Source organism: Dicentrarchus labrax, unplaced genomic scaffold (assembly GCF_905237075.1).
Source record: "Dicentrarchus labrax unplaced genomic scaffold, dlabrax2021, whole genome shotgun sequence".
In the NCBI taxonomy this organism is placed as follows: domain Eukaryota; kingdom Metazoa; phylum Chordata; class Actinopteri; family Moronidae; genus Dicentrarchus; species Dicentrarchus labrax.
The window spans coordinates 9,594,781-9,611,898 of NW_026136702.1; the positions used below are offsets into that span (position 1 = coordinate 9,594,781).

The following is a 17,118-nucleotide window of genomic DNA, read 5'->3' on the forward strand; positions in this document are numbered from 1 at the left end:
AAGCCTGTGATTGGCTGATTCCGGCCAATAGCAACGTGGTGAATTAACATAATACCACTCAGCATCATGGGAAAACTACTAGTCGATAGCTTTCGGTTTAAATAACACTAATTCGCGTTATCGACAGAAACATCATTTAGCTGATAAACATTATAGACGAACTAGAAATTATAGATATTACAATTTGATACATTTTCTTTTAAGTTATCACCATGACAGAGACGTCGCGCTGCAGTCAGCCGTATATAATGGAGGCTCCTCCTCATACTGTGTGGATGTGAGGGCGATCTGGCTGCGACATCTGTCACCCCATTGATCGCTAGGGTTGATTCGGCTGATCTGGCTGGCTAGGCGGGTGTCCCCTTCCTCCCTCACCGCTCCATGTGTGTCCCTCCCGAAGCCCCGCGCTCGGTGGAAGAGGACGAGGTCCCCCCCGGCGGACGACCATCCATCGGTGCACCAGTAGCTGCGCTCCCCTGCTAGAACCTCCAAACAAGCTCAAGGCCCATTTGTAGGAGAAACGTAGGGAAGTTAAGCTCCAAGCGTCAGACACATCCAAATGCGGCGCTGCACGTGGCAGTCTGCCTTCCTTTTTACGTTATCAATTAAAATGTTATATGTATGTGTAGATTAGAATTAAATTTACTATATATATAAAGACAATATTTAATTATAAAAAAATAATCATACAGAACAATATTATTTTTAAAATGTATTTGCACATGCACTATATATAAATAAAAACTGATTTAATAATATAGAAATATAAAATAGTATATAATATATAGAAATGTATTTTGTGTTTTATTTATTTGCACTATATATAAATAAAGACAATATAATTATAAAATAATGACATACACTTTTTTATTTGCACAAGCACTATATATAAATAAAAACTATGATTTCCTAACATAGAAATATAAAATAGTATAGAAATGTATTTTATGTTTTATTTATTTGCACATGCACTATATATATAAATAAAGACAATATTTAATAATACAATAATAATAGTATTTTTTTATTTGCACAAGCACTATATATAAATAAAGACAATATAATTTAAAGAAATTTAAGTATAATCAAACTTTAAAAAGAGAAAAACAAAGATTGTGTAGTACAACATTAAAATACAATATTGATAGAAATTTACAATAATTTTACCAGATTAAATAAATTATATTGAGATCCATAAAGTGTTGTGACTGTCTACTAATTAGAGACTTTATCAGATAATGTTTTAAATACAGATAAGGTAGATATTGATTATAGTGGTCCTCTGTATTTCACTGAATATTGATTAAGGGAATTCCGACGATACGGAAGATGAAAGTCTTTATCAATAATGAATATTTTTTTTGTATCAAAAAAAAACAAAAAACACGTGTCGTATGTCACAAAAACAAAATAAACGCACATCCCCAAATTAATGCCACAACAAGCGTCCGATTCCCGACCGTCCCTGAAGGCAGCATAATGTAACGAGCGAGAGGGAGGAGGAGGAGGAGGCTGAGGGGGGAGGAGGCGGTTGAGGGGGGAGGAGGAGGAGGAGGCGGCTGAGGGGGGGATGGGTCGTTGAATGATAAAAAAGCAGAAGGCAGGACTGTTCGATACAGTGGTAATTGTATTTATCATAAACAGCCCGTTTACATATTGATAATATTGATCTCAGCGCAGCGCCAGGTGAGTTACCTCGTTTTCATTTGCGCTCAGCTAGTTGCCTAGCAATGTAATGTTAGCATTGAAGCTACGAGACACCGACGGAGCGGCTCACTTCCCGAAACCAAAGCTAGTTAGCCAGCTAACGCGGCTACCAGGGGGAAACGGTGTGTCAGCCTTTGCTGTTGCCGAAGTGAATTAATTCAGACGTTCAGTGTGGTCGTTATATTAAAAGAAAGAGAGAGAGAGAGAGAGAGAGAGAGAGAGAGAGGAGAGAGCTGTGGTATAAACGCGTTGCTTCATGTGTTCACAGAGGAATTAACGTGCTAGTAGTTGTCTCCATGCGAGCTAATCGTCGTCCACATTCCTGGCTAACATTGACTTTACTTGTGCACTTTTTTTTAATAGTAGCAGCGAAGTATAGCGCACTGCTCGGTGTCCTGTTTATTACTGCTTTACATACGAACTGTTAAAGCACTTTAGTGGCAGGACTCGTTGTAACTTGCTGTATGTACGTGTTGAAGTGATCTAACGAATATCTGTGGGTTGCGTTCAGTTCACGTTTTTTGACCTGGGTGCACCTGTGTTAAAGTCAGGATACATTACATTTACTAAAGATATCTGACACAGCCCGCCTACGTTTGGCAAGCTGTGTAACGTTTCATTTATACTTTATGAGCTATTAGTTTTTAATCCAGCCCAGAGAAAGAGAGAACAAACTATATCGGAGCATTTACTAAACCTTGTTTGGTTAACAAATCTGCAGTAAAGAGCTTTCCTCTGTAATATCAGCAAACTTTGTCAACCAGTGTGCAGTGCAAGTTGTTTTGAAATGAGTGTTGTTCCCCCTTTTATGGCTTTTTGGATTATTGAGAAGTGTATATATAATGTTTTATAAACTTCTGTCTACTCCGTTTGAGTGTGTTCACAATATTAAAAACAACTCTCAGTGTAAAGCAATTCAGTTCAACAACACCACAAATTGCAGCCTCCAAAACCACGAAGTTGAATCAACACTTCACTAGAATAGTTTCAACAAATCCAAACATTAAAACCTTCACGAAGGTTGGATTTGTTGTATAAGACTGCATTACTTTAGTTAGGTTTACCTAACAAACTGGTAACCGACTGAATGTACTGCTGCTGACAATTACAGTGAAGGTCTGGCAATAGTGTAGAGTAAATAATGTTGTATAAATATTGCAGAATGTTTATGCTTTTCTCTGCCTGTAGGTGAGTTTGTGGGGATGACGATGCCACATGTGGGGGCAGTGTTCGCTGCAATAGCAGGAGTGATGGCCATCCTGTTGCACTCCTCCATTCACAAGATAGAGGAGGGACACCTTGCTGTATACTACAGGTATCACAACCCTGACCCTTAACATCTGTGTCTGATGGAAATAACACATATATGCTACGAGTATGGATGGTATATTCTTATTTCTAAAAGCCCTGTGTCCTGAGAATGATGCATATAAATTTGGTGTGGATGTGGAAGTATATCTGGGGATACTGAGGCATGCATACAGCAAACCTGTTTCACCAAAAAGAGAAAAATGAGATCTGCGCATGGTCTTATGTGTGTTTACAACAGTTTACAACAGTGGTTTAAGATTTTAGACTTTACTGGCCCCCACTGGGAAGTTGCTAATTAAAGGTCCAGTGTTTAGGATTTAGTGGGATCTAGTGGTGTAGTTGCAAAGGAGAAACTATTGTGGGTTAAAAACACAAACAGATAGTGTTTGGTTTGTCCCCTCTGGGCTACTGTAGAAACATGGTGGCCACCAAGGAAGGTGACCTGCGGTGCCTCTAGATATAAAAGGCTCATTCTAACAAAAACACAACAAATCTTTAATTTAATGTGAATATACACCACTAAAAACATACCTATTAACGTTGGTTTATTCTATTTATTTCAATAGATTGTTACGCTTTGGAAGTTCACAATTACGGTGTGTGTGTGTGTGTGTGTGTGTGTGTGTGTGTGTGTGTGTGTGTGCTATATATAATAACTGCTAACTGTTATACTTGAATAAACACCATTTCCTTTTCTTTTGTCCACCCACTTTATTTGCCTATAAAGATAACCTGCTGCTGAGAAGTCAAACCAAATAATTTGTTTGTATTTATTTCAGGGGTGGGGCACTGTTGACTACTCCAAATGGTCCTGGATATCACATCATGCTGCCTTTCATTACCACCTACAGATCAGTGCAGGTAAAACTACCTTTCAGCCAACAGCTGCAACCCAACTAAGCTGAGTAACGTTCTCTGGCGCTGGCCGCCTTGCAATACCTGCCAACAAAGTAACCTGTAAAACCGGAAGCCAGCCAGATTAGAGCCGGGAAGCTAGCTGGTGGTATTTTTCTACGTTAGCTTGCAAGCAAATTATCCATGTTAACAAGCTGAAACAGTAGCTTTTAACAGTATCACAGTATGTTCCACAAACTTTACAGTGTTGTTGTAGGTGCAGACTCCATTCATAAAGCATTAGCTGTGGCACACTGTTGACATTGTAGTGAAGTGGAGAAAGAAGGCACGCAGGAGCGCGTAGAAACGTCACATCCTTTTGAAATTTTGTAAAAAGTTCCAGCCTCCATTCCTGCATGGAAACGCATAAATTAATTCATAGGCAAAGAGAAAGGTGTCATTTTTTTTAAAGTTACGTTACAACCTGTTCATTTATTGGCAATAAAAAGTGATTAATACATAAAAATAATACGCAAAAAGGTTCAGAATCATACATACAGTGTTTGCATGAAAGATAAACATTCATAACTACGAACAGCAAATAATTTATTGAAACTTGTGGAAGCCACAGCCTGTATATCAGATTGAACATCAACAGTAAAGTTTAAAAAAAATTATAATCTTATCTCAAAGCCTACTTATTATCTTTTTCTCTGCTTTCAGCTACCTCAACTCGTGAACTTACTGAAGACAGAACTTCATTTTAATTAAGATTATTCTGTACTATTTTCAAGGTCGATAATGAACTTTCACAATAAAATGATAATATGTGATATATTATGCATCTTGTATTTATTATCGACACAGGTTCACCTCAAACAAGCGTGCACTACTTTATCTAGTCTTGCATACTTTTATAAACTAGGAACATACAACTTGTAAAATTATCTCATCACATGTTAAATCCAGATAAATGTTCATGAAAGGATCCACGTGGTAGGAAAATGGATGATAATTGTTAGATCATGTTTTGAATTTTTGTGTTTCAGACCACACTTCAAACAGATGAGATAAAGAATGTGCCTTGTGGAACAAGGTAAGACTCAGCTTATTGATGTAGCTGTTAAGTTATTGATCCATTTATTAAAATTATTATGTATTTAACTTTTTTCTTTCTTTTCTTCACAGTGGTGGTGTGATGATCTATTTCGACAGGATAGAAGTCGTTAACATGCTGGTACCCTTAGCAGGTATGTACGAACTGTTCTCTACTTTGTTGCAAAAGTTCCTTATTTGGTGGAGTCATGAAGGCCAGCGTCTTTGCATAACTGTTGTTTTTCTTAATTTATTTGCAGTGTTGGACATTGTGAGGAACTACACTGCTGATTATGACAAAACTCTAATTTTCAACAAGATTCACCATGAACTCAACCAGTTCTGCAGTGTACACACGCTACAGGAGGTCTATATTGAGTTGTTCGGTGAGTACACTCTTCTAATGAAACAGATAGCATTGTGTCATTTTACTGCAATACAGGTAACACAAGTCGAGCTGTGTGTTAACTCCTGAAATTCCGAAAATGTAATACACAGCTGTTGTGCTGTTTGTTGTCTTGCAGACATTATAGATGAGAACTTGAAGACTGCATTGCAGAAAGATCTGAATGCTATGGCACCCGGACTTACAATACAGGTATTTAAACACATGCACAAGAAACCTGAGCAGTAGAGGGGCATAGAAAGTAGGAAGACTGGGATTCAAGTCACAGTTTGCAATATACCAGTGGTTACAAAATTAAATAAGGCATGTTTGCAGAAGCTGGATTTGTATTTATAACATAGCTACAGAGCATAAGGCTCAGGCTGCTTCTGTTTTCTCCTACACGTTTCTGATGCTGGTGGAGATTATTGAGAAAGAGAAACATGAAAACCCTAACTAATCAGTCATCTGCTTGGTTTAAGATTTATTGGCAGATTGATTGTAAGGAAAGCATCATCTCTTTTCTGTTCTTTTTTTCCTTCTTCCTCTGCACTGTTTCAAAATCCTGATGAAGGCAGTCCGAGTTACCAAGCCAAAGATCCCAGAGTCTATCCGGAGGAACTTTGAACTCATGTGAGTTTGTAAATCTGTACTTACTAATGCAGTCTTGTTGCATATTTCAAATTCTCTCCTGCTACCAACCCACTCAGTTCAAGTTAGACCACACGGAAAGAAAAACTGTGTGTGTGTGTGTGTGCGTGTGCGTGCGCAGGGAAGCGGAGAAGACTCGTCTGATGATAACAGTTCAGACACAGAAGGTTGTGGAAAAGGAAGCAGAGACTGAAAGGAAGAAGGCCATTATTGGTAAATGTGATGGTGTTTTACTGTTAGTCTGTTAGGTGTAAATTTGCATGCACAATTTTTAGCACTTTCCCCTTTTCAGTCACTCATGCGTAACCCAACTATCAACCCCCCACCGTCTGTACAGTTGTTAAGGCTCACGTTTTTCCGTCTTGCAGAGGCTCAGAAATTGGCCCAGGTTGCTGAGATCCACTTCCAACAGAAGGTGATGGAGAAGGAGACGGAGAAGAGGATTTCTGAAATAGAGGGTTCGCCTCATTGCTTTCAGTTCTCTTCTATAAGATGAATTTGTGTGCCGTGGTGTCTGGTGAGCTGGTCTGTCATGTGTCTTGTCTCATTCAACACTGTCTCTTTGTTTCAGATGGTGCCTTCTTAGCGAGGCAGAAGGCTAAGGCTGATGCAGAATATTACACAGCTTCCAAGATAGCTGAAGCAAACAGGGTAAAGAATGGTTTTCATACATAAACACACATACAACATCTATCTAATGGCCTTAGAATATCATGATATTGCGAGGTATAAATTATAATAATAAATATAATACTGATAATAGAATTGTAACAATATCATTTCAGCTGGTGTGGTCAGATTTATACAGTCAGCCCATGTTTGTGGTGGATTCACTGGATTTGCTTTTTGGCAGAGGCTCTCTGCTCCTCTTTCGAAATAACGGAGTCATTATTGATCTGATCAATGCCGAACTTTAACATTAAATAGATGCAGATCACATTGGGTAAGACGTGTTTAGCTGGTGATTATCAAACTAACAGCGTGTTTTTTGTTTTTGGAACCAAATCCTCCAAAGCCAGTATACATGCTGTATATGGTCACATCAAGATCCACACTAGTATTGTCATTAAGAATGATAATGATCTAGCCATAATCCAATCCTCACATGCTGTTGTCTCTACCCTCAATCTTTGCAGTTGAAGTTAACCCCGGAGTACCTGGAGCTGATGAAGTACCAGGCCATAGCAGCTAACAGTAAGATCTACTTTGGCCAGGAAATCCCTAACATGTTTGTTGAGGGAAACAACAGCCCCCCTAAGTCTGGACGCTCCAATGCTCAACCAGACTTGCTTAAAGAGAAGCTAGATGGGTAGTGAGTCCACAGCTCTGCCTCTGCACAGGACGGGAGAACCTGATGATTTGTCTTGTGAGGTGGAGAGCACTAAACTGAAGATGATGGGTGGGATAGCTTTGCAGCTAGTGTGAACAACACACTTCAGTCTTAAATCTAAATGGCAAAGAAAGAGTGAGAATTTAAGGACACACAGAAGTGAGAGCTAGGAAAGGCAAGCTAAAAGGGAAAGATTTTTTTTACCTTCCACTCTTTGGAAAAAGACAAGTTTTAGGAATGAGAATGATGCCATAGTTTAAAATCAAAAGCATAATAAGTGCTTATGCCTGGGGAAGGCGACAGCAAGTAGTCGCCCTAATTTACATGTGCTTGCAACCAGTGCAGTGTTTAACTTTGCTGTTGGATCTGCATTCATTTTGTTTGTTTGTATGCAAGAGGAGTGATTTTGTGATGAAAATGTATAGGATTTTTGACAATTAATTTCTAGTTTGAATTAACTGGAATCTTGACAGGTGACACTAATTAAAAGCAGGATGGTTTGTGTAAGTGTGTTATGCGGGTAGGTCATCTCTATGCCATCTTCTCTTACACTAAATCACTAGTTGGCTCTTCTCTCTCTCAACACGAGTCAGTGTGAGGGCTGTTTAATCTCACCTTACAGTATCAAATGCTGCATAGTTATGGCAGGTTATTTGCTGTAGTTAGAGCATTATACATGTTATTATATCAGCAGAAGAATGGAGCCCACTTACATTTCCCATTGGCTGAAATCATACAGTAGAGCCCGACCAATATATCAGCCTGTTGTGTCCTATTAGTGTATATGTTAGCCTATATGCACCATTGGTTGAACATGTATATGTTAAATTATTATTATTTTAAAGAATATTAACGTAAATATTCTTTAATAAAGTTATTTGTTGAAGAAAGCAGGCTCCTGATTACCTTTGCATAGTCATATTGGTGTAAAATCCGCATAGAAAAGAGCTAATAAAAAGTCGCTATATGAGCCGCCATATCGGTAATCAGTGAAATTCAACCCCTCTAAAGTTGGTATGGGCCTCAAAAATCCTGTATCAGTCGGGCTCTGTCCTACAGACATGAAAACGAGTGGTGAAATTTATTTAAAATGTTAATGTTCGAGAAACGAGTGGCCTGACTTCGTTAAATTTTCACCTGAGCCTGCAGAAAGTTAGGTATTACTCTACAGATACTCAAGTCTTTGAGGTTGGAGGGCTGTCATCATGTGTTCACAGTTTCTATAGTTAATATAAAGTGGTGTCAGATTGGTAGTCATGTAGTTTATCCTCCGCTAGCTTGGTGATAGTTTGCTGTTAGTAGTTGTGGTTGAGAGAGCACCCACCACAGAAAGACTTGAGACGCTGCACCAAAACCTACTGTGGCACTTACTGTAAAGCCAACTGAGAAAAATCTGACTTTCAAAAAGATAATCTAAGAACTAATTAATATGTGAGCGAAACAATAAAACTGTTGAATAATAGTGCCACTGGAGGAAGTCATGATTTGTTTTTTCTTGTCAAGAAGTCCGCACATGTTTCTTTCTTCCATCTGGTTTTTATTATCAGGGCTGTGCATGTGGAAATTTGTAGTGGCTTGATTCAGATGATTAGTAGTGCCTGCAATTGTCTGCCAACTCTGTTATACAGCTTATTTAGATGTGGTTGGAATGTAAATTCTCAGGAAACTGACTTTTATTTTAGTAAAACGGCTGCTCGATGTTGAACAGAGCTTACACTCTTCAAAAGTCAAAAATTGACAGTTGTGCCAGAAAATAAATTTACATATATGCTGCATGTTAAAATAAAATCTGTTAAATGAATCTGGGGACACACAAGTATGAACAGTGAAGTGGTGAAACAAGAAAATAACTATTTGATTTGAGGATAAGCAAAGCTATGATTTAGTTTCAAATGAAAGTCCAAAACACCACCACTAGAATCTACATTTGTGTCTTCTGCAAACATTTAAAGTGACATTTTTATTGCACCATCTATTTACAGTAGGTGTGTGTGACATTGAATATTAAGAGGACGTTGGTTTGTCAAAGTAGAAATAATATAAACAAAAGCTCCTTTCCTCTGTCAGTGTTAACATTTCTCTGTAATTCAAGAACTGCAATGTTTTTTTTAATCTTTGCTAAACAAGATAATAAGGATTTTAATGGCAACGCGCAACTTCTAATTACAACATTAACCTACAAGACATGAATTTCAGTACTGCACAAACACATGCTTTGTTTTCTTTAAAGATGAATGTTAATGGGCTTCAATAAGATGCAAGTTGGTGCTAGTTTTTATTGTGTTTAAGCTTTGGATTTTGTTCAGCTCTGTTTGAGAAACATGGAAATACTTCCACCATTCAGAATTCAAGCCTTAATAATAACATTGGGTTATCCCAGACTTAAAGATTCAGTGATTCTTACGAACTAAAAAAAAGCTCCTTTTGAACTTAACTGTGAGACCTCTTTAGAGCTCGGATGTACAGGCTGTCCTCTGCGGCCTCCTTCGTAGACTAACTGAGAAAGACCGAACTAGCAGTGGACACTACTAGTGTTTGGAAGATGTGATGTTTACTTGACCTCTGAATGGCAGTTAGAGCTGTTTGCTTTGGTGGTGGGTTCAAATACAGATGCAAAAGAGAGGTATGAATCACTCATAGAAATGATTTTTTTGGTCAATATTTTGTACAATCTGTGAAATTCAAACATTGTCTCTTTGTTTTAAAAGGTTTATATGCAAAATATGTTTTCAAGTTTTGACAATGTTCTTATGTAAAATTAAAACCTATTTTGGTACCTCTCGCCTCCCTGTGCTGATTTGTGTGTGGACATTATGTAGTACTCTCGAATGCCAACAGGAGGAGAGCTAACACAATGAATGCTCTGGTTCAGCCCGAGCTCCGGCCCCAAAGAGAGTTTTTGCCAAGTGGTGATTAAAAGAAAAATAAGATCAGTTTAACAAAGCAAAAGGGAAGAACAAAGATGGGACTATGGGTTCAAATAAGGGTCAATAAGATAGTGAGCATGGGAAATAATGTTAGAAGAAGAAGCTGTGAAAAAAGTGACAGAAAGGAAAGTCAACTGAGGTTACACAAAGACTGGCAAAAATCATTAACATCGAAGTACAGATTTAAAGAAGAAAACTGTAAGACTCAGAGTTCCCATACGCTTTGGGACACTTTAACTACACGTGCACACTGAAGCTACCTGTTTGAAAAGAAGAGCCTACTACTACAAATGTTTTCTATACATCCACAAACTTAAATGTCGTATGTAGAAGTTTTTCACGGGTTTACAAATGGTTACAGATTTAAAATCTTTCCCTTCACAAGCTCAAATCAAATATTTGAGTGAGTATTCATACGACGTGCATGTGCCGGCTAGTCACTTAATTTGGACGTCTGGGTGGTTGTGGCAACACGAGGATGATTCATTGAACATTTAGTGAATATACATACACAATCCATCACACAGTCCCTGTTGTTCTAACCCATATAATGTGTTGTAAACATTACAAAAAAAGAGAGATGTGTTTGTTGAGTTTGTAAAATGGTCACCCCAAGAGACTGACTCTGAACCTCAAATCCTGCCCCTCAGCAGGGCCAGTCAGCTGTTCACAAAGGCTTTCCAGGAAGCATTCAAAGTGTGCGTGTGAGTGCGTGTGACCACTGCCTGGATGACCACATGAGTGATAGCTTCCTCTTAAGACCTCTCTGTCCTCACAGAGATCTCTGGTATCCTTTCACAGCCAAACTGCCAGTCTTTGCTTTCTGTGGGACGGTGTTTAGTTTTAGTCTGACCCCAGATCTGTTTTTCCTGATGTCAGGATTTGTGAGAAATACGATCATAAAGCATGTTTGTGAGTGTAAATAATCTTCACTCATCCTCATTTTGTTGATTTAACTGAGGAGGGGTTTTTTTTGTGTGTGTGGATGTCTGGTGCTCATTTTAATGGGTGGTCATATTTGGTGTCAGAGCCAGCCAGTTTAAAGCCCCTCCCTCTCAGGAAGTGGGGTCAAGGTCAGGTTTTCTCCTTCCTACATGAGCCAGCGTTTCTCTTTCCTTCCTTTTGTCCCTGATCCTCAGATCCTGCATGATCCTTCTAGCCTTGACTCCTCCCTGGATCTGTCCCTCCCCGGAGATTCAAGGGTGTGGTCCCTCATCTCTCACTGTGGGGCTGTAAATCCAGTCCCTAAACAACAGTATGATACTGATTCATCAGCGGCAGGCAGCGCCATCATCAATAGCGGCTCTGTGTTCTGCAGTTTTTCTCTTACATTCCTAACCTGTGTGTGTGTGCAACACTCACACAGAGAGTATTAGCGTTGGAAGTTGCTCTCAGCACTTCCCCCTTCGGACCTTCACCGGTTATGATCCTCAGGATGGATTTTGTAGTCATCGCTTGAGTCAGCTTTAAAATTTAGACTCTAAATCTAAAGTTCTGAGTTATATATGCTTCGTCCTTCTTGCTTCTCCTTTTGTAAACTGTCTTCAGAAGTAGTACTCAGCCTGTGAAAACACTTGATGTTTTCTGTAGCTCTGAAGGGAGCTTTCTTCTGGGAAACTAACCCTGAGGATGTCATCAGTTCAATTTTGTGGTGAATTCTGCAGTAAAATCTCACTCAACTTTTAACTTTAAGACCTTTCAACTTTGGCCTGTAAATTTGCTTGATACTTGCTTGTGTTGACAGTGAGTCCAAAATGGAGGACGCTTTCATAGCTGATTAGCTGTATGTCACCATCCACTTTTACTGAACCTACCCTATGGGAGTATAAACTGCTGCAGCTATAGTACAACCTAGTCCTACTAACTAGTAGCCCTCATGTCACCACACTTCAAACTTGTTGTGCCAGTGCCAATGTGACCACGCCTTTTTGCTTTCCATATATGACATAAAACCTACATTATAAACTGGGAGTATGGAGTTTGAAGGATGAGGGTGTTTAACAGGCAGAGGAGATTCAATGAAATATGCAATTTAGTTGCATTATGGGAAAAGAATTTCAGTGTTTCAGATATGTCGGTGTCTGTTGCTGCGACTTTGACCGTTCTTTTTAAACATTGTCTCTCGCAAGTCCTGCAGCTTTATGGGACAGAAATACCACATTGCTGTAGTATCCATTCAACACATGTTGAATTCTGATTGTTATGAAATTCAAGAAACTTGATTGTACTTTTATTGTTTACTTTTTTACTCTAATTCTAGAAATCTTGTTCCTGTCAGTTGTGATGTTGTTTGCTTACATGGATGTAGATGTTGAGTTGATTATATATAAATATGTTTCACGTTCTTTCAATAAAGATATATAAATTAATTAATTTAACTCTTTAAAATATATATATATATATATAAGTATATATTGTTTCTCCCAGAACTGCACTCATGTCAGACTGGACAAATCCTTTAAATAGAATATTGCTGTTGGACAATAATGACCTGCTAGTAAACTGGTATACCAGCCTAACCCACATTTACTTACACTGTATAATAGATGCATTACATGCAATGTCTTTATTACTGTAATTATCTACAGTAATAAAGAGTGTGTACAGAGTGTGGCAAAAGTCTAAATGTCTACTTGAAATGATAAAAAGATGTCTATGTATCGACACTAAAAAACCTTAGTGTTTTATTGCTTCATGCTTGAGATTGGTGATCAATTAAGCGGCATGAAGGTGATCAACACAACAGAACTCATTTACAGCTGCAGGTCAGCTACTACTGATACAGCTGAGCAAGATCAAAGTCAGCAACACTTTACTATATTTGGTCATCTGTCGGCTTCACTGTATACTATTTCTGAAACCAACGCATCAAACAGTGGAAAATGCCATCATCAATAGCTGCGTTCTATCTTTGACCACCCTAACCCTTTATCAGGTGAGGAACCGTATATGGTAACTTCTTTGACTTTAATTTCCAAGTTTCAATGAGTGCTTAACACTTAAAGGGAACTAGATTTACACAAGAAACAAATGATGTCAGTGAAAATTGTGGAAGTGACTTTCACAGCGTATGAACCTCACACTGCATGTACATAATTTTGTTTGCAAAATTTGGTTCATTTTATTGCTTCAGATCTCCACTCTGCTTATTTTTCACTCTCTCATGTTTAAAAAGACACTTTGGAAAGTTTGTGACTTGTTGATTTATTGAGCTCTTGGCAGTCAGAATTAATGGGTCGGGTGAAGGCAAAGTAGGTCAAATAAGACTGTAGATACATAAACTCTTTGAATTCTACACACACCTCACAAAAAAGTAAATAAATAGTTAAACGAACAACAGTGGACAGTGTGTTACTTGTACCTACATCAATCTGTTGTTAAAGGTGTTACTAATGTCAATAGGAATTAAATTACGACGGTTGTTTTTTCATCAAAACACATTGTACTCAGAAAAAAGACATTAAGACATCACACATCTGTAATCCCACTGGTACATTTCAACAGGTGTGACACATTTGAGCTGGTAAGACAATAATCTCAGAACTGTCTATGAGTTAATCCTTTGCCTTGACTAATCTTTTTTTATTAATGTAAGAGTGTACTGGAGTTGATGCTACATAGTTGTATCTCGGAGACATATTACGAATGCTCCGTGTGTCCATGTGTGTTACATATTGTTGGTGTTCGTATTTGCATCAGCACGTATTGCCTTTTGCTTTGTACGTCTCCAGGTGCCGCGTCAGATCTTCAATGCGCATATCCTTCAAGTGAACCAGATGCTCTAACCTGCTTACTTTCATCTGTAGGATCTGCACACACACACACACACACACACACACACAAAGTTGTGAAAGGATGTGGTCAAACAATGGGAGGTTTAGTTCTAAAACTGAATTATCTAATTGATAAAAACTTCCTAAGGTGGTAAAAGGCCCTTTCTTAAAATGCACATGTGGCCACAGACGGAAAAGGAAAAAAAGTTACATCCTCTTAGCAGATACTGACTCACTGACCACTGCTGACACAGCTTATGACGCATACGTATCAAACACACACACCTAAAAGTCTCTCTCTACCTCTCTCTCAAACATGCACACACATCTGTAACAATGTTACGGGGGGTTAAACTGTATGACAAAGCTCTTCCTCTACAGGACATCCAAAAAATATATATTTTGTTCTACCAGTCAGCCGAGTGTTTCCCAGATTAAAATGAGTGTGTGTGTGTGTACCTCCACAGTCTCCTGCAAAGCCATGACAGCTTGCTCTTTTTCCTGCAGGATTAGTCGGTAAGTAGGGTCCATGTTTGCGTAAAACTGCGCCGTGTGCTGCGGTTTACTATACAGTTAAATAACAAAAGACACATTATTACAATAAACACTACTGTTGGTTCATTTTATTCACATTAAAAGCAGCATTTGGGTCATACCCGTTTTTTTGTCTGGTCTTTTCATCTTTTTTCATCTCTTCTCCTCCCAGCTGAGCCACGAGTTTCGCTTCAGTCTGACGCATTTCTGAAGACAAGAAGACAAAACTTCCAACTATAATGTGAATGTAACATGATGACTAAAACCCTCTGCTGTTGTTAAAACCTGCAGGGATTCATCCAATAAATCTCATGGACACAATTAGGTAAAGGGAGGACGAGAGGAAGCAGAAAAGGCAATAACTGTACGCAGAAAGGGGGAGAAAACAGGGAGGGAACATTAAAAGGTGGAGACAAAGAAAAATGAGGAGGCCTTTCAGTCCAGCAGTGCTGAGCTCAGGCCAGCGATAAGGGCCATCTGGTGATGTTGGGAGTTGATATGAGGACCTGAGCTGTGTGTCTGATAGTGGATGGGGTGTAGATGGAAGAGGAAAGAGCAGAGGGAGGAGGCCCCTGCTTTACAGGGTAGGTTCAGGGACGGATGAGGTGAGGGAAACGGAAGAGAGACACGTCACAGAGTGACTCCCGAAAGGTCGCGACATTCTCTAATCAGTCCTGTCTGATGCCTGGTAAATGTAGGTATGTTTGTGTCTCCGTGTGGTCACTGCTATCTCTGTGACAGATTAGCTGAGAGCTGTTAGCAGGCCACAAACCAAGACAATATAAGGACAAGCAAGAGGAGGCAGGAAGCGGTATAGGTTCTTGGAAAAATATCATTTCACAGCAGTCACCAAACAGACACATCAGTGTGTCTTTAATATGCTGATTTTGTGTTTGTCAGATGACCAGTAAATACAGCACCACTGAAAACAGTCTAAAATTACACCCACTTCCCTCCCTGTGTTTAAAAAAAGCGTAAATTTCGGACTATGCAGCTTCAGTCAGGGTTACACGGATTGACTGTGTCAGCTAATTCACTCCACAGATGACACTACCATCCAGCACAAGGCATTAAGTCAAAACCTAGTCATCACATTCTTGTTAATTCAGCAGTTTCAATTTCTGTAATTCAGCTGATTTCTCTATTCAACTGAAATAGAGAATAAAGTCCATTAGTTGGTCGATAAATAAACGGTATGTTAGGGTTTGTGTACCTGTCCGTGGTTTCTCCTGGTCCCTGGTGTCGTAGTACTCCAAATCCTGAGTTCAACAGAAAAAATATGTTCAAAATGTGGTTATTTTTCTAGCTACAATGTGTTTTCTCACAAATACCGAGGATAGCTTTATGATTCCCTTGAGGAAGAGAGAGATGACCCCATTAATAAACATGACTTTTAACATGTATGTGTCTAAGCCTACACATGCATAAACAGACGCAACACACCAGTATATTCTCTGTAGTGTGCTCCAGTTTCTTGTCTATCTTCTCTCTGAGGGCCCTCAGTATAGGCTCTATCACCCCTGCGGTGCTCAGTACAATCCTCTTCAATGTATCCTCGGGCACGTGAAAGTTCAACTTGGAAAACACCTTCCTGTCCACAGGAAAAGGAAAAAAATATAAAAATAAAAACACAGATGTTTCTGATTGACAAAACCAGTTACAAGAGGAACGGCATATTGAAAGTGATATTAACTGATGATGCATGATGATGATGATAAACAGCATAGGGGCCAATGTGTTTACAGTGAAGAGCCATAAAAGCTGAAGCTGGATATGTGCCATATCAGTGGCGGGGGGGGAAATGAGTGGGTGTGTGTTGGACTCTGTTCTCATGACCAGATGCAGAAGCCCATGCCAGGACTCAAGAAATGCTTTGCCTCTGTGTTTGCAGCAAAAAAACAAAACAAGAAAAACACAACTGTCGTTTGGATTAAGAGATATTAATTGGGATTGTGACATTTTGTGAGTGTTTGTGCAAGGATGATGTGGACATATTTATAAAGTTTGATTGTGAGAAGTTCAGTAGTCCTTCATGAGATACACGCATGCAATCTGAATAAACAAAAACAATATAAACTGACTGGTTTCTTGCCTGTTGAGAAGGTCCCAGTTACTGAGCTTCTGCTGTGTGGAGTGTGCAGGGATATAGTTGTGCAGGTCAACAAGCTTTGGGAAGAAATGTTTTACCACCTCTGCAGCCATCACTACACGGGTTTCCAGCAAGAGAGGCAGAGTCAGTTCACGAGTAAATAAACAAACAAATAAAACAAAATATTTGCGCCAAGCGTTTGAAGGAGGTCATATTACTGTGGATTGCTAACAGAGCCAAAAGGGGGGGCTAACGTTACTAACGTTACCTCCGTCGCTGAAGTCTCTTGTGATGTGTCTTTTGGGCCGGGACAGAGGTATTTTGTCTATCCATGCGTACAAATCCTGCAGTTCCTCTTCGTTCAGCTCTCGGTCCATTATTCTTAAAGCAACATCTGTGTTTTTGTTTTTTTCTGGACACTTTCTACAAGGTCCAAACTGTTTCACCGGGCTAGCCCCTTCTTAGCTTCCCCTCGGCAACGG

General features: G+C 39.2%; 2 protein-coding genes across 3 annotated transcripts; one reads left to right on the top strand and one right to left on the bottom strand.

The window, feature by feature from the left end:
- The first annotated feature begins 1,536 nt into the window (after nt 1–1,536).
- Nucleotides 1,537–10,089, top strand: erlin1 (ER lipid raft associated 1). 2 transcript variants are annotated; one of them, XM_051417361.1, is made up of 12 exons: nt 1,537–1,621; nt 2,896–3,022; nt 3,798–3,879; nt 4,902–4,948; nt 5,041–5,102; nt 5,208–5,333; nt 5,472–5,545; nt 5,907–5,965; nt 6,105–6,196; nt 6,352–6,441; nt 6,555–6,634; nt 7,120–10,089. In XM_051417361.1, exons 2-12 carry the CDS (start codon nt 2,910–2,912, stop codon nt 7,294–7,296), a joined length of 1,002 nt encoding a protein of 333 aa, XP_051273321.1. In that variant the 5' UTR covers nt 1,537–1,621; nt 2,896–2,909; the 3' UTR covers nt 7,297–10,089. The 2 variants fall into 2 exon arrangements, with proteins under 2 accessions (XP_051273321.1, XP_051273312.1); XM_051417352.1 differs by having other exon boundaries at nt 1,555–1,686.
- A 3,336-nt stretch (nt 10,090–13,425) lies between these two features.
- spef1 (sperm flagellar 1) lies at nt 13,426–17,115 on the bottom strand. The gene is made up of 7 exons (XM_051417589.1): nt 16,905–17,115; nt 16,640–16,751; nt 15,991–16,138; nt 15,761–15,806; nt 14,670–14,754; nt 14,473–14,578; nt 13,426–14,049 (listed from the first exon to the last, which is right to left on the bottom strand). The coding sequence occupies exons 1-7, from the start codon at nt 17,011–17,013 to the stop codon at nt 13,936–13,938; spliced, it is 720 nt and encodes a 239-aa protein (XP_051273549.1). The 5' UTR covers nt 17,014–17,115; the 3' UTR covers nt 13,426–13,935.
- Nucleotides 17,116–17,118: the final 3 nt, after the last annotated feature.